This window comes from Eleutherodactylus coqui, chromosome 10, assembly GCF_035609145.1.
Source record: "Eleutherodactylus coqui strain aEleCoq1 chromosome 10, aEleCoq1.hap1, whole genome shotgun sequence".
NCBI lineage: Eukaryota > Metazoa > Chordata > Amphibia > Anura > Eleutherodactylidae > Eleutherodactylus > Eleutherodactylus coqui.
The window spans coordinates 112085815-112099668 of NC_089846.1; the positions used below are offsets into that span (position 1 = coordinate 112085815).

The 13854-nt window shown below is 43.3% G+C and overlaps 1 protein-coding gene across 1 annotated transcript in view; it reads left to right on the forward strand.

Annotated features, from left to right (window-relative positions):
* The window catches only part of COL4A5 (collagen type IV alpha 5 chain), a 173344-nt gene extending 159862 nt beyond the window's left edge, over nucleotides 1-13482 (forward strand). The window contains exons 46-51 of the mRNA XM_066581716.1: nucleotides 392-490; nucleotides 784-996; nucleotides 1396-1573; nucleotides 8095-8209; nucleotides 11657-11829; nucleotides 12442-13482. Coding sequence (XP_066437813.1) covers nucleotides 392-490; nucleotides 784-996; nucleotides 1396-1573; nucleotides 8095-8209; nucleotides 11657-11829; nucleotides 12442-12523 — 860 coding nt within the window. The 3' untranslated portion in view covers nucleotides 12524-13482. The remainder of the gene's footprint in view (nucleotides 1-391; nucleotides 491-783; nucleotides 997-1395; nucleotides 1574-8094; nucleotides 8210-11656; nucleotides 11830-12441) is intronic.
* The last annotated feature ends 372 nt before the right edge of the window (nucleotides 13483-13854 follow it).

The following is a 13854-nucleotide window of genomic DNA, read 5'->3' on the forward strand; positions in this document are numbered from 1 at the left end:
GTTACAGAATTAATGCATTTTCTCTCCCTGTTATCATAAAAAAAAATAATAAAAGTTTTACAATGTATTCTATGTACCCAAAAATCGCACCATCAAAAACTACAGCTCGCCACGCAAAAAACAAGCCCTTAGACGGCCGCGTCGACGGAAAAGTAAAAAATGTATGGCTTTTGAAAAATGGAGATGAAAATCCGCCAAAAATCGTTGCGTCCTTAAGCCCACAATAGGCCATGTCCTTAAGGGGTTAAGAATTTCATAGCAGTTTATTAAAAAGGGCAGTAAGGGAATCACAGGCATTTAGGTAAAACCTAGCATATTTTGCATCATTTACAGATTTCTGTTAATCTATTAAAAACTTTCTTTGAGTATACATTGTTTTGTCTTCTAAAAGGTCCACCAGGGCCTTCTGGTGATTCTGGCAGAGAAGGGCTACCAGGATTTGAGGGCCAGCCAGGACGTAAAGGTGACCGGGGTCTGCCGGGTCAGCCAGGTAACTTCTATTTTTACCTAATAAGAAATTTATTTTTTAATAAGTGGTCATGTTGTTACACTAACATTGAACCTATCGATAGGATGACCTGAAAACATGATGGCTTATATAGGTAATCTGTATGCTTCTTATGGTGTCGGATAGATGTGAAAGGCTTGAGAGTTGTCAGGTCACCCTGAAGAAACTGGAAATGATTAAACCTAATAGTTAAAGTAAAGTAGACCTCACAAGCCTAATATTGCATGAGTTGCATTCTATCCCATGTCAGACATTTTTTATAAATATATCAATAGGTTCAAGAGGAAACCAAGGCCCCCCTGGTCCCGATGGATTGCAAGGCCCTCCTGGTTCACCTGGCTTGGGATCTGTAGCTCATGGATTCCTCATAACCCGCCACAGTCAGGCAACAGAATCACCAGCATGTCCTCTGGGTACCAGTAGGATCTACGATGGGTATTCTCTTCTTTATGTACAGGGGAATGAACGGGCACATGGACAGGACTTGGGTAAGATGTAGGCTATTGTGAGAAAATAATATTGCTGCTTATTGCATAAACCAAGTCAATTATCAATCACAGAAGTCTTTCTAAAACGAATTAAGTGTTATGACGAAAGGTGGCCATACATGTTAGATGTATACCAGCTGAAAGTGCCGATTTAGGCGGGTATGGCCAATCATCGAATGTGTATGGGGCCTCTTGACTTTTACCCAATGGCAGACATTGATGGAGACGAATTTCAGGGAGTTGGATTTCATCTCTACAATACCTCTGACATGTATGTCCATCCTTACTTCCGGCAAACTCAAAATCAGACAGTTTCCTTTATGTAAAGTTGTAGGCTACGTAAATATTGTGCGAACGTGTCTGCCTGCTGTAACTCAGAGCTGAACTCTTTCATTTCAGGCACCGCTGGTAGCTGTCTCAGGCGTTTTAGCACAATGCCTTTCATGTTTTGCAACATCAATAATGTGTGCAATTTTGCATCAAGAAATGATTACTCCTACTGGCTGTCTACGCCAGAACCAATGCCACAGAACATGGAGCCACTACGGGGGAGAGACATTCAGCCATTTATAAGCCGGTAAACAACTCTGTTACTAAATGTTGAAACATGTGACTGTTGCAATCAACTGGAAGCCCAACACAGGATGTATCAATGACGTCCCTTTAACCTGTCAGGGCTTCTAAAGTAGATGGCCGCATGACATGTTTATGGGACGTCACTGGGCTAGAAGTCTTGGTGACATAACCTGTCAAATGCTGAAGTGCTGGAATGCCAAAATAGTGCTCCATCACTATGGTAGGTGTATTTACCAAATAGAGTTTGGGGTGGGGGGCACAAAAGTAGAATAAAAATATAACTCTTTGTCATATATAGATTTTAAAGGGTTTTCTATTAAAGGCCTATTCTGACCCTCTTTGCCCCCCGGATGCCCACTAATCAACAGAACAATAAGTAACATACAGGTGTGACTGTTGCCGATACTACAGCTTGTCCTCTTAAGGTGAATGAGGCAGAACTACAGTACCAGGCACAACCACACTATGTCGCTGTGCCTGATTAGACAATGAAGGGGCTGTCATGATTGGCGTGGGTCCTGGACTTGGATATCCTATCCTAGAAAATCTGATTAATAATTGTGACTGCAGATAAAGAGCTGTTCGGTTCCATCATAAGCGCACCCATTGGGCCAGGGTATTCCCTTTCCCTGCTCTCTGAATGGAGAAGGAAAATGGAACCCCCAATGCAGATGTGAAAGCAGCCGGGTGCTTAGTGACGGGTCAATCATTATGATCAGCTATCCTTAACCCCTTAGTGACCGAGGTTTTTTTCCATTTTCTATTTTCGTTTTTGTTCCTCTCCCCCTTTTACAAAATCATAACTCCTTTATTTATCCATCAACGTCGCTGTCTGAGGGCTTTTTTTTTGTGGGACAAGTTGTATTTTTCAATGCTACTATTTAATGTACCATATAAAGTTTACTAAAAAACTTTAAAAAATTCTAAGCGGAGTAAAATGGAAAAAAACACAAAATTCCAATATCTTTCAGTGCGTTTTATTTCTACGGCGCACAAACTGCAACAAGAATGACATAACTTTATTCTATGGGTCAGTACGATTGCTACGATACCGAACTTGAATAGTTTTTTTCTTCTTGTTGTACTACTTTTAATTTTTTTCAAAGACGTTACACTTTTTTAAAATTATTTTCTGTCGCCATCTTTTACGTGCAATAACCTTCATGTTTATTTCGTTGGCACAGTTGTTTGCGGGCTCATTTTTTGCTGGACGTCCTTTAGTTTGTGTTGGTACCATTTTGGATCGCTTTTTATTGTATTTTTTCTTGGAGGCAGGGTGACCAAAAAAGCGCATTTCTGGTGTTCTTTATTTCTTAAATTTTTTTTTCGAACAATGCTCACCGTGTGGGGTAAATAATGCATTACTTTGATAGATCGGACTTTTATGGAAGCATAATAATTACCAAAACTTTATTGTTCCCTTTCTTACTTTTTTTTTAGCCCCCTGAGGGGACAACAACTTTCGATGCTTTGATCGCTCCTGCAGTATAATGTAATGCCATAGTATTACATCATACTGGTATCTGACAGGCAGTCTATCAAGCCACCCCACGGGGATGGCCTGATAGGCATTCTGCCATTACGGCTCTGGGGCCTTTCAGAAGGCCCCCTGCTGCCATGACATTCGCACAGCTCCCTGTGATCTCCTCGCGGGGGGATGTATTTAAATGCCGCTGTCAGAATTGACAGCGGCATTTAAAGGGCTAATAGCTCCGATGAGCTGTGCAGCTTATCGGGGCTGTTGTCACCTGGTGTCGGCAGTGAAAAACAGCCAGCGCCCGTGGTGTATGAAGAGAGATCACGGGGGCCAATACAGGCGTCAAAAGGTGTATTAACGGTCACAAAGGGATTAAGGGGGTTTTCCAGGCAATTTTTTTATGACCTTTTCCCAGGATACACCATCAATAGTTGATCAGCTGGAGTGCGCCACTCAGAACCCTGGCCAAGTAGCTGTTCAGTCACCCACTGTCATCGTCAAAACACATAGGGTACGGAGCAAAAGCGGATCACTCCGACCCCAGCGTAGTAGCCAGCACTGATAATTCCAGGTACATCTCTCATTTATTTTAATACGCTGCAATTACCAGCACTGGCCACTACACAGAGATCAGAGCTGTCTACCTCTGTTCCATACCCTGTGTTTTGCCTGTAACATTAGTCAGGATTCTGAGAGGCCGACCCCAGTCAATCAACTATTAATGGCCTATCCTGAGAATAGGTCATCAATAAAAATAGCCTACAAGAACGTATTTAATTAAAAAGCGCTACCGCATCTTAGTAAACAAGTAGTTTTAACACTGGGTTGCAGCCAGCTCCCTTTGATTGACAGGTCTTGTGTCTATATAGGACAGCTTGGGTAGAATGATCTTGCTGACAGGTCCCCTTTCATAGAGTCTACATTGCAAGGCTTGAGTCTTTTCATTAAACCTATACTTGTACATTTCTGTGTTAGACTCATGTAAAATCATTGCATGCATGCATGGAAATGGCCGTGTGAACAACCATGTAGTTAGAAACACGTTCACTTTCCTCATGAGAAACGTTCTGTGAAATCATTGAAGAACGGGAAAGCTGCCAGTTGCCAGTACATTGGTTATGAATGATTACAAGAGATTAGTGTCACAGGGACTTCATTCACCAGGATAGCCCACACAATCTAATTCATATAATGCCCAAGGCATGATATAGCGGGAAGTAGAGAACAGAGTCTGCTGTAACTCTGTATTTGTTCCAAACAGATGAAAATACAATGAGGTTTTGAGCAGATTGAATTTATTGTAATGGTGAATGATTACAGATAGAACAGAATGCCTGCATGCCAAATGATCGCAGGATTAACATAACATCTGTAGAATAAAATTGCTTTTGTCTCCGAGAAGTATACGTAAGATATCTAGACAAGAGAAATAGTGGTCATCTATATGAATGAGTAGGATATATGACCAGGAATTCATCCATTCAGCTTGGCCGTGAATCACAATTGGCTCCATTATCATGCATTGGAATACTATCTTTTTGCTTCCGGATTCAAACCCAACATATTGCTTCATATTAGTCACCTTTGTTAGCATATGGAGAAAGCAATGTTGCAGATGAATTGTTTGGCATGTCTTCCAGCCAAGCTGTTGCTATAAGTGTAGCCACATCGAGTTTATATAAACAGTACATGTAATTCTACTAATATATGGGATAAGAGGCGAGGGTGGTAGACGGGTTCATCAAGGGACAATGCCAGTAGGTCGGCTCATCAAGGGACAATGCCGGTAGGTCCAACCCAAATACCATTTCCGACTGTTATAAATGGACTTTGAAAAAAAAATTGTACAACAAAATGATAAAAATTAGATTACTGCAAAAGCTTTAGGCCTCATTCACACGGGCGCTGTTTGCCCGCATGAGAGGTGCGCACAGAACACTCTTTTATAGGAATCAATGGGTAGCGTTGGTATTAGTGTATCTTGACACCACCGGAAGCTAGGGGTTTGAGAGGGAAAACGCCCCTTTCACACCTCCAGTTCCGGAATGGTGAAATAGGGCAAGGTCTTGCAACCTGCAGGAATGGCAGAGCGCTGTGCTGCAGCCCTCTTACCCGGCTTCGTGTGACTGTCCCGCAGCTGTATGCTTCCAGGCTGTCCGGGACCTATGCTACATTTGGCAGCCCCCCCGAGAACGATGCCTCCGTTGTGCGCAGCAATGTCATCGCTGCTGTGCTCCTGGACGCTGCCAGCGGCGGCAGACAGTGTCGGTGGCGCCGGCCCTCTCGCCTCCCTGCAGCGGCACACATTACAAAATTACATGGGGTGGGTGTGGTGTGCAGTGCTGGGCGCTTGGGGACCAGGTCTGGCGTTTATTTTCAGGACTGTGCGTTTGCCGCCTCTCACAGTCTCTCCTGACGGTCATGTGGGCTCCCTGCAGTGGCGCTACTCTAAAAGGTGGGAGAGTGGAGCGGTTGTCGCTTGCCGGCCGTGGCCGGCCTGTGTTCCTGCTCTGTGCGAACGCCAGCTCATACTGTGTCTGCCGGTGACCATGTCGGCCTCCCTGCATGGGGCTGAAAATGACATCGCCTGTGACATGGGGGAGGGGGCGCCTCTGGGGGGGCAGCGGCGGCGCGGGAGCAGACACTTTTTACTCTGGGGGAATTCCAGCTTTTGTGTCCCTACCGAGGAAACCCCTTGCAGCTGTTGCTGCGGGGGATGCTTTATGCAAGTTTCTGCTGCATTTACTGGCCTTCCAGGACCTACAGGCCAGCCTGCTCTTCATCCAATCAGGTGCCGGGGGCGTCAGCACCCTGTCAATCTTGACTCCACCTGGACTTCCTGGTGGCGTCAAGATACACTAATACCGAAGCGTTCACATGGACGATTGTTAGAGGTGTGGAATTCGCGCATCTGACAAAGATGGTCATTCGAGTGAAACTCGAGGTGCGTGCAAAGATTGGACCTGTTCTATCTTTGCTGTGTGCTTTCCATACACTCCTATGGGAGCTGCCAGCACCTTGGATCGTGTGAACGGACTACTTCCAGTAACCTGAATTAGCCTGTTCACGTGTTATTTAGAGCAGTGTAGCCACGAACCATGCACGCGGCTACACAGCGCCCGTGTAAAAGAGCTCTTAAAGAGATGTTGTTTCTTTATATACAATGCATTGGTAAAGTCTTCAGACCCTTTCACTTTTTTTTACATTTTATGTTCTGGCCTTGTGTAAATTTCAAAAAAAAAAAATCAAGTTTTCCCCACCATACTGCACTAAATACCCCATAATGACAAAGTGGAGGTAAATGTAAAAAATATTAGTAATTTTTTTTTTTTTAAAGTGAAGAACTAACATTTTGCATTGACATAAGTATTCACGCCCTATATTCTGTACTTAGTTGAAGCACCTTTTGCAGTGATTACAGGCTCCAGTCGTCTTAGGTATGATGCTACAAGGTTTACACACCTGGATTTGGGGATTTATTGCCGTTCTTCTCTGCACATCCTCTCACGTTCTTTCTGGTTGGATGGGGACCGTCTCTGGACAGCTATTTTCTGGTCTCTCCAGAGATTGGATTCAAGTTAGGGCTGTGGGTTCGATTTGGTTTAATTCAAGGACATTCACAGAGTTGTCTCCAAGCCACTACTGTGTTGTCTTGGCTGTGTGCTTAGGGTCATTGTCTTTTTGGAAGGTGAACCTTTTGCCTAGTCTGAGGCCCCTCTTACTCTGGATCAGGTTTTCATTGAGAATATCTCTGTACTTTGCTCCATTCAGCTTTTCGTCAACCCTGACCATGATGCTGACACCACCATGCTTGACTGTTGGGATGGGGAAAGGTGATGAGCAGCGCCTGGTTTCCTCCAGATATAATGCATAGAATTGAGGCCAAAAGGCTTCAACTTTGGTTTCATGAGACCAGAGAATCTTGTTTCTCAGAGAGTCCTTTAGGTGCGTTTTGGCAAACTCCAGGTGAGCTTTTATGTGTCTCTTACTGAGGAGAGGCTTCTTTCAGGCCTCTCTACCATAAAGCTCAGATTGGTGGAGCGCTGCAGTGATGGTTGACTTTCTGGAAGTTTCTCCCATCTGCACACAGGATCTTCGGAGCTCAACTAGAGTGACTATTGGGTTCTTGATCATTTCTCTTACCAAGACCCTTCTCCTGCGATTGCTTAGTTTTTGTAGGCCGGCTAGCTCTACGAAGAGTTCTGGTTGTTCCAAACGTCTTACATTTAAGAATTATGGATGCATACTTGCTTTTGAGAACTTTCAGTGCAGCAGAAAATTTTTGTAGCTTTTGACAGATCTGTGCCTCCGCACAATCCTGTCTCTGAACTCTACAGGCAGTTCTTTCCCCCTCATGGCTCGGTTTTGGCTCTGATATGCATTGTGAGCTGTAAGACCTTATATAGACAGGGGTCTGTTTTTTAAAATTATGTCCAATCAACTGAATTTGTCACAGGTGAACTCCAATGAAGGTGTGGAAACATTAAAAAACGGTAAGCCCCAGAGCTAAATTTTAAGTGTCACACCAAAGTGTCTGAATATTCATGTCAATCGAAAATGTTAGTTTTTTTTTTTAAAAAGATTTCTAACATTGTGTTTTCACTTTGTCACTATGGGGTACTGAATGCAGAATGATGGGGGAAAATCTGTACACAACTACAACATGTAAAAAAGTGAAAGGATCTGAAGACTTTCTGAACGCATTGTATGTGACTATTTAGGGGTATAGCACATACCGTGTTTCCCCAAAAATAAGACAGTGTCTTATATTAATTTTTGTTCAAAAAGGTTTTACTTTTTTACACGCATAGCTGCCTGGACACTATTTAAATTGACTTTTTCAATTAACTGTTAGCAGTCTTAATTTTAGAGTAGGGCTTATATTTCAAGCATCCTCAAAAAGCCTGAAAAATCATTTTGCATCCTCAAAAATTCTGGAAAATCATGCTATGTCTTATTTTCAGGGTATGTCTTATTTTCAGGGAAACGTGGTATCTCTTGCAGTAGTTTCCTTTTTCACCTCCATTATTTTTTTATACATGCAGATGCTCAGTTTGTGAAGCTCCTGCCATGGTGATTGCCATTCACAGTCAAACCATTCAGATTCCACAATGTCCGCAAGGCTGGTCATCTCTTTGGATTGGATATTCCTTCATGATGGTAATGTAATACACCTCCCGCTCTTGTATCTGTTGCATACAGCTTAAAAAGTGGATTTCCCTCCCGTGTCTATGATTAAAATCCCATGCTGTGAATTGGTATAGTTTATATGGTACACACATGGACTTGCTGATTAGAGATTAAAAAATAGTGCGGAAGGCACTTTCCCATGATTCATATTTATTAATAGAGCCCGAGAGGCTATGGAGCATACTGTGATAATATGGCCCAACTACTACTACAAGCAGGGCTTCCATAACCATAGGGCAGACCGTGGTAGTGGCACCCTTTCAGCTGTGTCTGCATGCTCAGGACGCGGATACTGTTGAAAAGTATAGAGGAATATAAAACATAATAAATTAGTTATACTCGCCTCTTGCATGCTCTGATCCCCGCTGTCTCTGTTTACGTCCAGATTCATTGGTCATGTGCCTATCTAAACACATGACGGCTGTGGCCAATCAGCAGCCTCAGTACGCATTGAGGCCAGTGATTGGTCGTAACAGTCATCTGCTTAGACAGGCTTATGACCCCTGGATCCGGAAGTGAGGGACAGTGCAGGAAAGCCACATCGAAGAGTACAGTCTGCTGGGTTAGGTGAGTATTAGTGTTTATTAAATTTTAGCCATAGACAAATATGGGGCAGGGTGATGGTGGAGGGGGACAGTTTTAATACCCATGCATTGGGCCCACTTGGTCATTAAAGCAGTCCTGACTACAAGCTAAATTTTGCACATAACTTGTTTTCATGTAGTATATTGCTCTAGAAAATGTAGACCCTCATGCACATTAAAGGGGTTGTCCCGCGCCTAAACAGTAAAAAACATTTTTGCCCAGTCCCCAGTAACTGCAAAGGAATACCGCTGCCATGCGTTATTTAAAAAAAAAAAATTCTCTTACCTGAATCCCAACTTTAAAAAATCTTCTGTCCAAGATGGCGCCGCTGGTCTTCTCCCACGGTGCACCGCGGGTCTTCTCCCATGGTGCACCGTGGATGTTCTTCTGCAGTCTGCGCTCCACTGCCGATTCCAGCCACCCCATTGGCTGATCGGCACCACGTGACGAAGGCGGAGCTACGTGATGATGCGGTGAAGAGGGCGGTCGAGGGAGGAGCCAGGACGCAGCTCGTGAGCCCGGACCATCCAGAAGAGCAATCGTCTCTGCGCAAGCGCGACTGATCCAGCGACCAGAGGAGAAGTTTGGTCGGCGCCATGGAAACGGGGACGCCAGCACAGGGGGGGGGGACCCCCTGTAGGTAAGTAAATAACTTCTGTATGGCCAATATTTAATGCACGATGTATATTACAAAGTGCATTAATATGGCCATACAGAAGTGTTTAACTGTACTTTGTTTTGTGGGACAACCCCTTTAAGCAAAAGTCGTTCACACCCGCCAATTTCAATGATGCTGGATGACTGTGGTATGTGAATAGGGAGAAGGATCAAGAGTTGAATTTCAAAAACAGTTTTTCCATGAGATTCCATCAAAGATGTCTGCCGGGCCATTCTCCGCTGTCCTCACGGAAAACACATGAATGCCAGGCCAAACCGAGCATTCATGTATATAGGGGAGTTGGGAGAAATAACTGTTTTATTCAGCTGACAGCTATTGAAAGTGCATATATACCTTTAACCCCTTCATGACACGGCCTATTTTGGGCTTAAGGACGCAACAATTTTTGGCGGATTTTCTTCTGCATTTATCAAAAGTCATAACTTTTTTATTCTTCCATCGACGCGGCCGTATAAGGGCTTGTTTTTTGCGTGTACATTTTTGGGTACATTGACTATATTGTAAATATTTTCGTTTTTTTTTTTTTTATGATAGCAGGGAGAGAAAACACATCAATTCTGCCATAGATTTTTTTTTTTTTTTTACAGCGTTAATCATGCAGCATAAATGAGAAATTCCATTTTTTCTGCGTGTCGGTACGGTTAAAACGATACCAAAATTCTTACATTTTTTAAAGGTTTTTCCACTTTTCTGCAATAAAAACCCTTTTTTTGGAAATCTTTTTTTTTTCTAAATCGCTGCATTCAAAGTCCTGTAACTTTTTTATATTTTTTTATGTACGGAGGGCTTATTTTTTGCGAAATGAGCTGTAGTTTTTATTGGTACCATTTTAAGGTACATACGGCTTTTTTGATCACTTTTATTGTGTTTTTAGGAAGGCAAAATGCTAAAAATTAGCAGTTTTGCAGCATTTTTTTTAAACACTTTTTTCCATGCACAGTCAAAAGCATGTGCAACTTATTGTACGCATCGTTACGGACGCGACAATACCAAATATGTGGGGTTTTAATTTTTCTTTAACCTTTTTTTATGCTAATATGAGAAAAAGCATAAAAAAAGGGTTTTTCTTTCCTTTTTTTTTAATTCATTTTATTAAAGGGGTTGTCCCGCGGCAGCAAGTGGGTCTATACACTTCTGTATGGCCATAATAATGCACTTTGTAATGTACATTGTGCATTAATTATGAGCCATACAGAAGTTATAAAAAGTTTTATACTTACCTGCTCCGTTGCTGGCGTCCTCGTCTCCATGGTGCCGACTAATTTTCGCCCTCCGATGGCCAAATTAGCCGCGCTTGCGCAGTCCGGGTCTTCTCCTCTTCTCTATGGGGCTCCGTGTAGCTCCGTGTAGCTCCGCCCCGTCACGTGCCGATTCCAGCCAATCAGGAGGCTGGAATCGGCAATGGACCGCACAGAAGCCCTGCGGTCCATGAAGACAGAGGATCCCGGCGGCCATCTTCAGCAGGTGAGTATGAAGACGCCGGACCGCCGGGATTCAGGTAAGCGCTGTGCGGGTGGTTTTTTTAACCCCTGCATCGGGGTTGTCTCGCGCCGAACGGGGGGGGGGGTTTAAAAAAAAAAAAAACCCGTTTCGGCGCGGGACATCTCCTTTAAGCTTTTTTTTTTTACACAATTTGTGTCCCTCTGTGGCACTTACAGTACTGCCCTGATGATCGCTGTGATAAGGCATGGCAGGGCAGTGCCCTGCCATGCCTTATCGCTTATACAGCGATCTCAGGCACTGGCAACACAGGCAACCCCCCCCATACTTGATTCTTGAGAATGAAGCCTCACATATGTGCACTGATGCTCTGTTTACTTCAGTCGAATTGCTGAAGATAGCCGAGTTCACACCTTCTGCTATCTCTGATGAAGGGAATGGAGTAGCAGCGCGCATGTGCAACTGCAGCCGTCCAATTTTCGAGATGTGCCAGCGCCCCATTCTCAAGATCGGCAGAGTTCCCATTGGTCAGACCCCACCTGATCTGTGAATTATCCCATATCATGTAGTAGGGGATAAAGTCTGATCGTTGTACAACCCCTTTAATGTTGTCCTAACAGATTGGCCAAGCTCCTTCTATAGAATACTAATGCCCCAAACAAGGGTTATTTTGGAATAATACAATAACTGAAGTCTTTCTCTGTCTGTCGTAGCATACAAGTGCCGGTGCAGAAGGTTCAGGACAAGCTTTAGCATCTCCTGGATCATGTTTAGAGGAATTCCGTTCAGCACCTTTCATTGAATGTCATGGTCGTGGCACCTGCAATTACTATGCCAACTCATATAGTTTCTGGCTGGCCACCGTGGAATTTTCTGAAATGTTTAGGTAAGTCAATTATGTTCCCTATTACCTTTTGTGCTTGTCTCTTTTTATGCCAGTGCTCCAAGGACAATCAGTGATTTTGTAGTGTCAAAAATCTAGTAGAGTTAATGACTAGAGATGAGCGAGTAGTGCCTTAGCCGAGTATCTCCCCGCTTGTCTCGGGGGCCGGTGAGGGGCGGGGAGCGGCAGTGGAGAGCGGGGAGGAACGGGGGGGATCTCTCTCTCCCTCTTTCCACCCAGCTCCCCCCCCCCCCGCTGCCCCCCGCAACTCACCTGTCACCCGCGCCGGCCCCCGACTCTTTAGAGACGAGCGAGGAGATACTCGGCTAAGGCACTACTCGCTCGAGTAATGTGCCTTAGCGAATATACTCACTCATCTCTATTAATGACCCCAGATAGTTAGCTGGAAAAGCAATTTCCAACGAGCAACTGCCTAGATTTCTCCATTATGTTGACTCATTCTACAGCATCGAGAGCCATATTCAGGTTCTTGGACTTACAGTAGCGAACAAACACAGGCTTCCTATCTTATGTCAATGTGGACCTTAATGTTATCTGACAGCTGTCATGATATGTACTTCGAGTAAATCTTGACTCTTTTCTGTTCATTACTAGTAAACCTCAGTCCGAAACACTCAAAGCCGGTGACCTGAGAACGCGCGTCAGCCGATGCCAAGTATGTATGAAGAGGACGTAACATTTTGGTGAACTGGCCACCTATGGAAGAGTGCAAAGGTCTGAATTGTCCTCGGTGACAATGGTGCTACTGTGTAGATAAAGCGAAAAAACAGATACTGTTTAAAATGTACCTCACCAAAGTGCCATATTGAAGATTGTCTGGTGCATACTGACGAGTGGACTAAGGAAACGATAAAACCTCCTCCAGGAGAGAAAGCTATGTTTTTGGCGAGGATCACATGAAGTCTTTTTTTTTTTTTTCCAGTACCAAAATGGCACTTTTCCTATCAGCTATACGAAGAAACGCACTGAGTATCTTTAAATAACAAGGCTGCAGTTTTGGAAGAAAAAAAAAACAAAAACATTTTTTATGGTGCTACTAACCCCTCCGTATCCCAGGGTTTAAAATATACAAATGCTAAGCTTGTTTCTCTTTGTAAGTAATGAAATGTGTATATTGTGTAAAACACTTTATTTTTTAGTTTATCCATGAAATTATTTAGGAAAATCCAACTATAAAATCACATTTTTTTTTCGGTTCACACATGTATCAGAATAATATTCGAAATATATGCAACAGTATTTTCTACATATTCGAAGCATCAGAATACTACTGATTTTATAGCTTGCTTTTCCTCCCCCCACCCCCTTGTTTCAATTCGACTCCGTGTTGGCCTTGTATCATACGTACGTCTTTAGCTCATTTCATTGTTTATACTGCCGCCAATGCAAGCCCGTTTTATTGGACAGTTTTTTAACCTTTTTGTACACTGAACACATTAAATACTTAGCCATATTCTTTATCATGTTTTAAGTAACAGCAAACACACAACCGACATTCTCCATAATCCTAATTTACCTATCACAGGAATACCCCCCTTCAGGAATCACCAAAGTATTTACACATATGGAAAGTGTTGTCATGTATGTTCTTGAACCTAGTGTGAATGAAATAAAGAGAGATTGGCTATATTGATATTTTCTGGTCTTCTTGTAAGAAGAAATACAAAATATTCCATTGACCCATGGGAATGTTACAGTCGAAGACTCAAGTCTTTACGATACTATGAAGGAAGACAAGGGTGTGTCTTGTACCTAATGGTTGTACCTAAGCTGCTAATGGACTCATGGATAGATGTGCATTCCTTAAGGCTCCCATATACATTAGACGATAGTCTTCCCAAACCATAAATTTCAGCGAGAGTGGATAACTCTCATATTGAATGGGGACCTCCCAACTTTTCCCAACAGATGATGTTGTGACGGAGAAGGATTGGGCATATTGAAGTTCAGCCTTCGACCTTTTTCTCCCGCTGAAGATAAGTTGCCTTCAGAAGTTTATGATGGCGG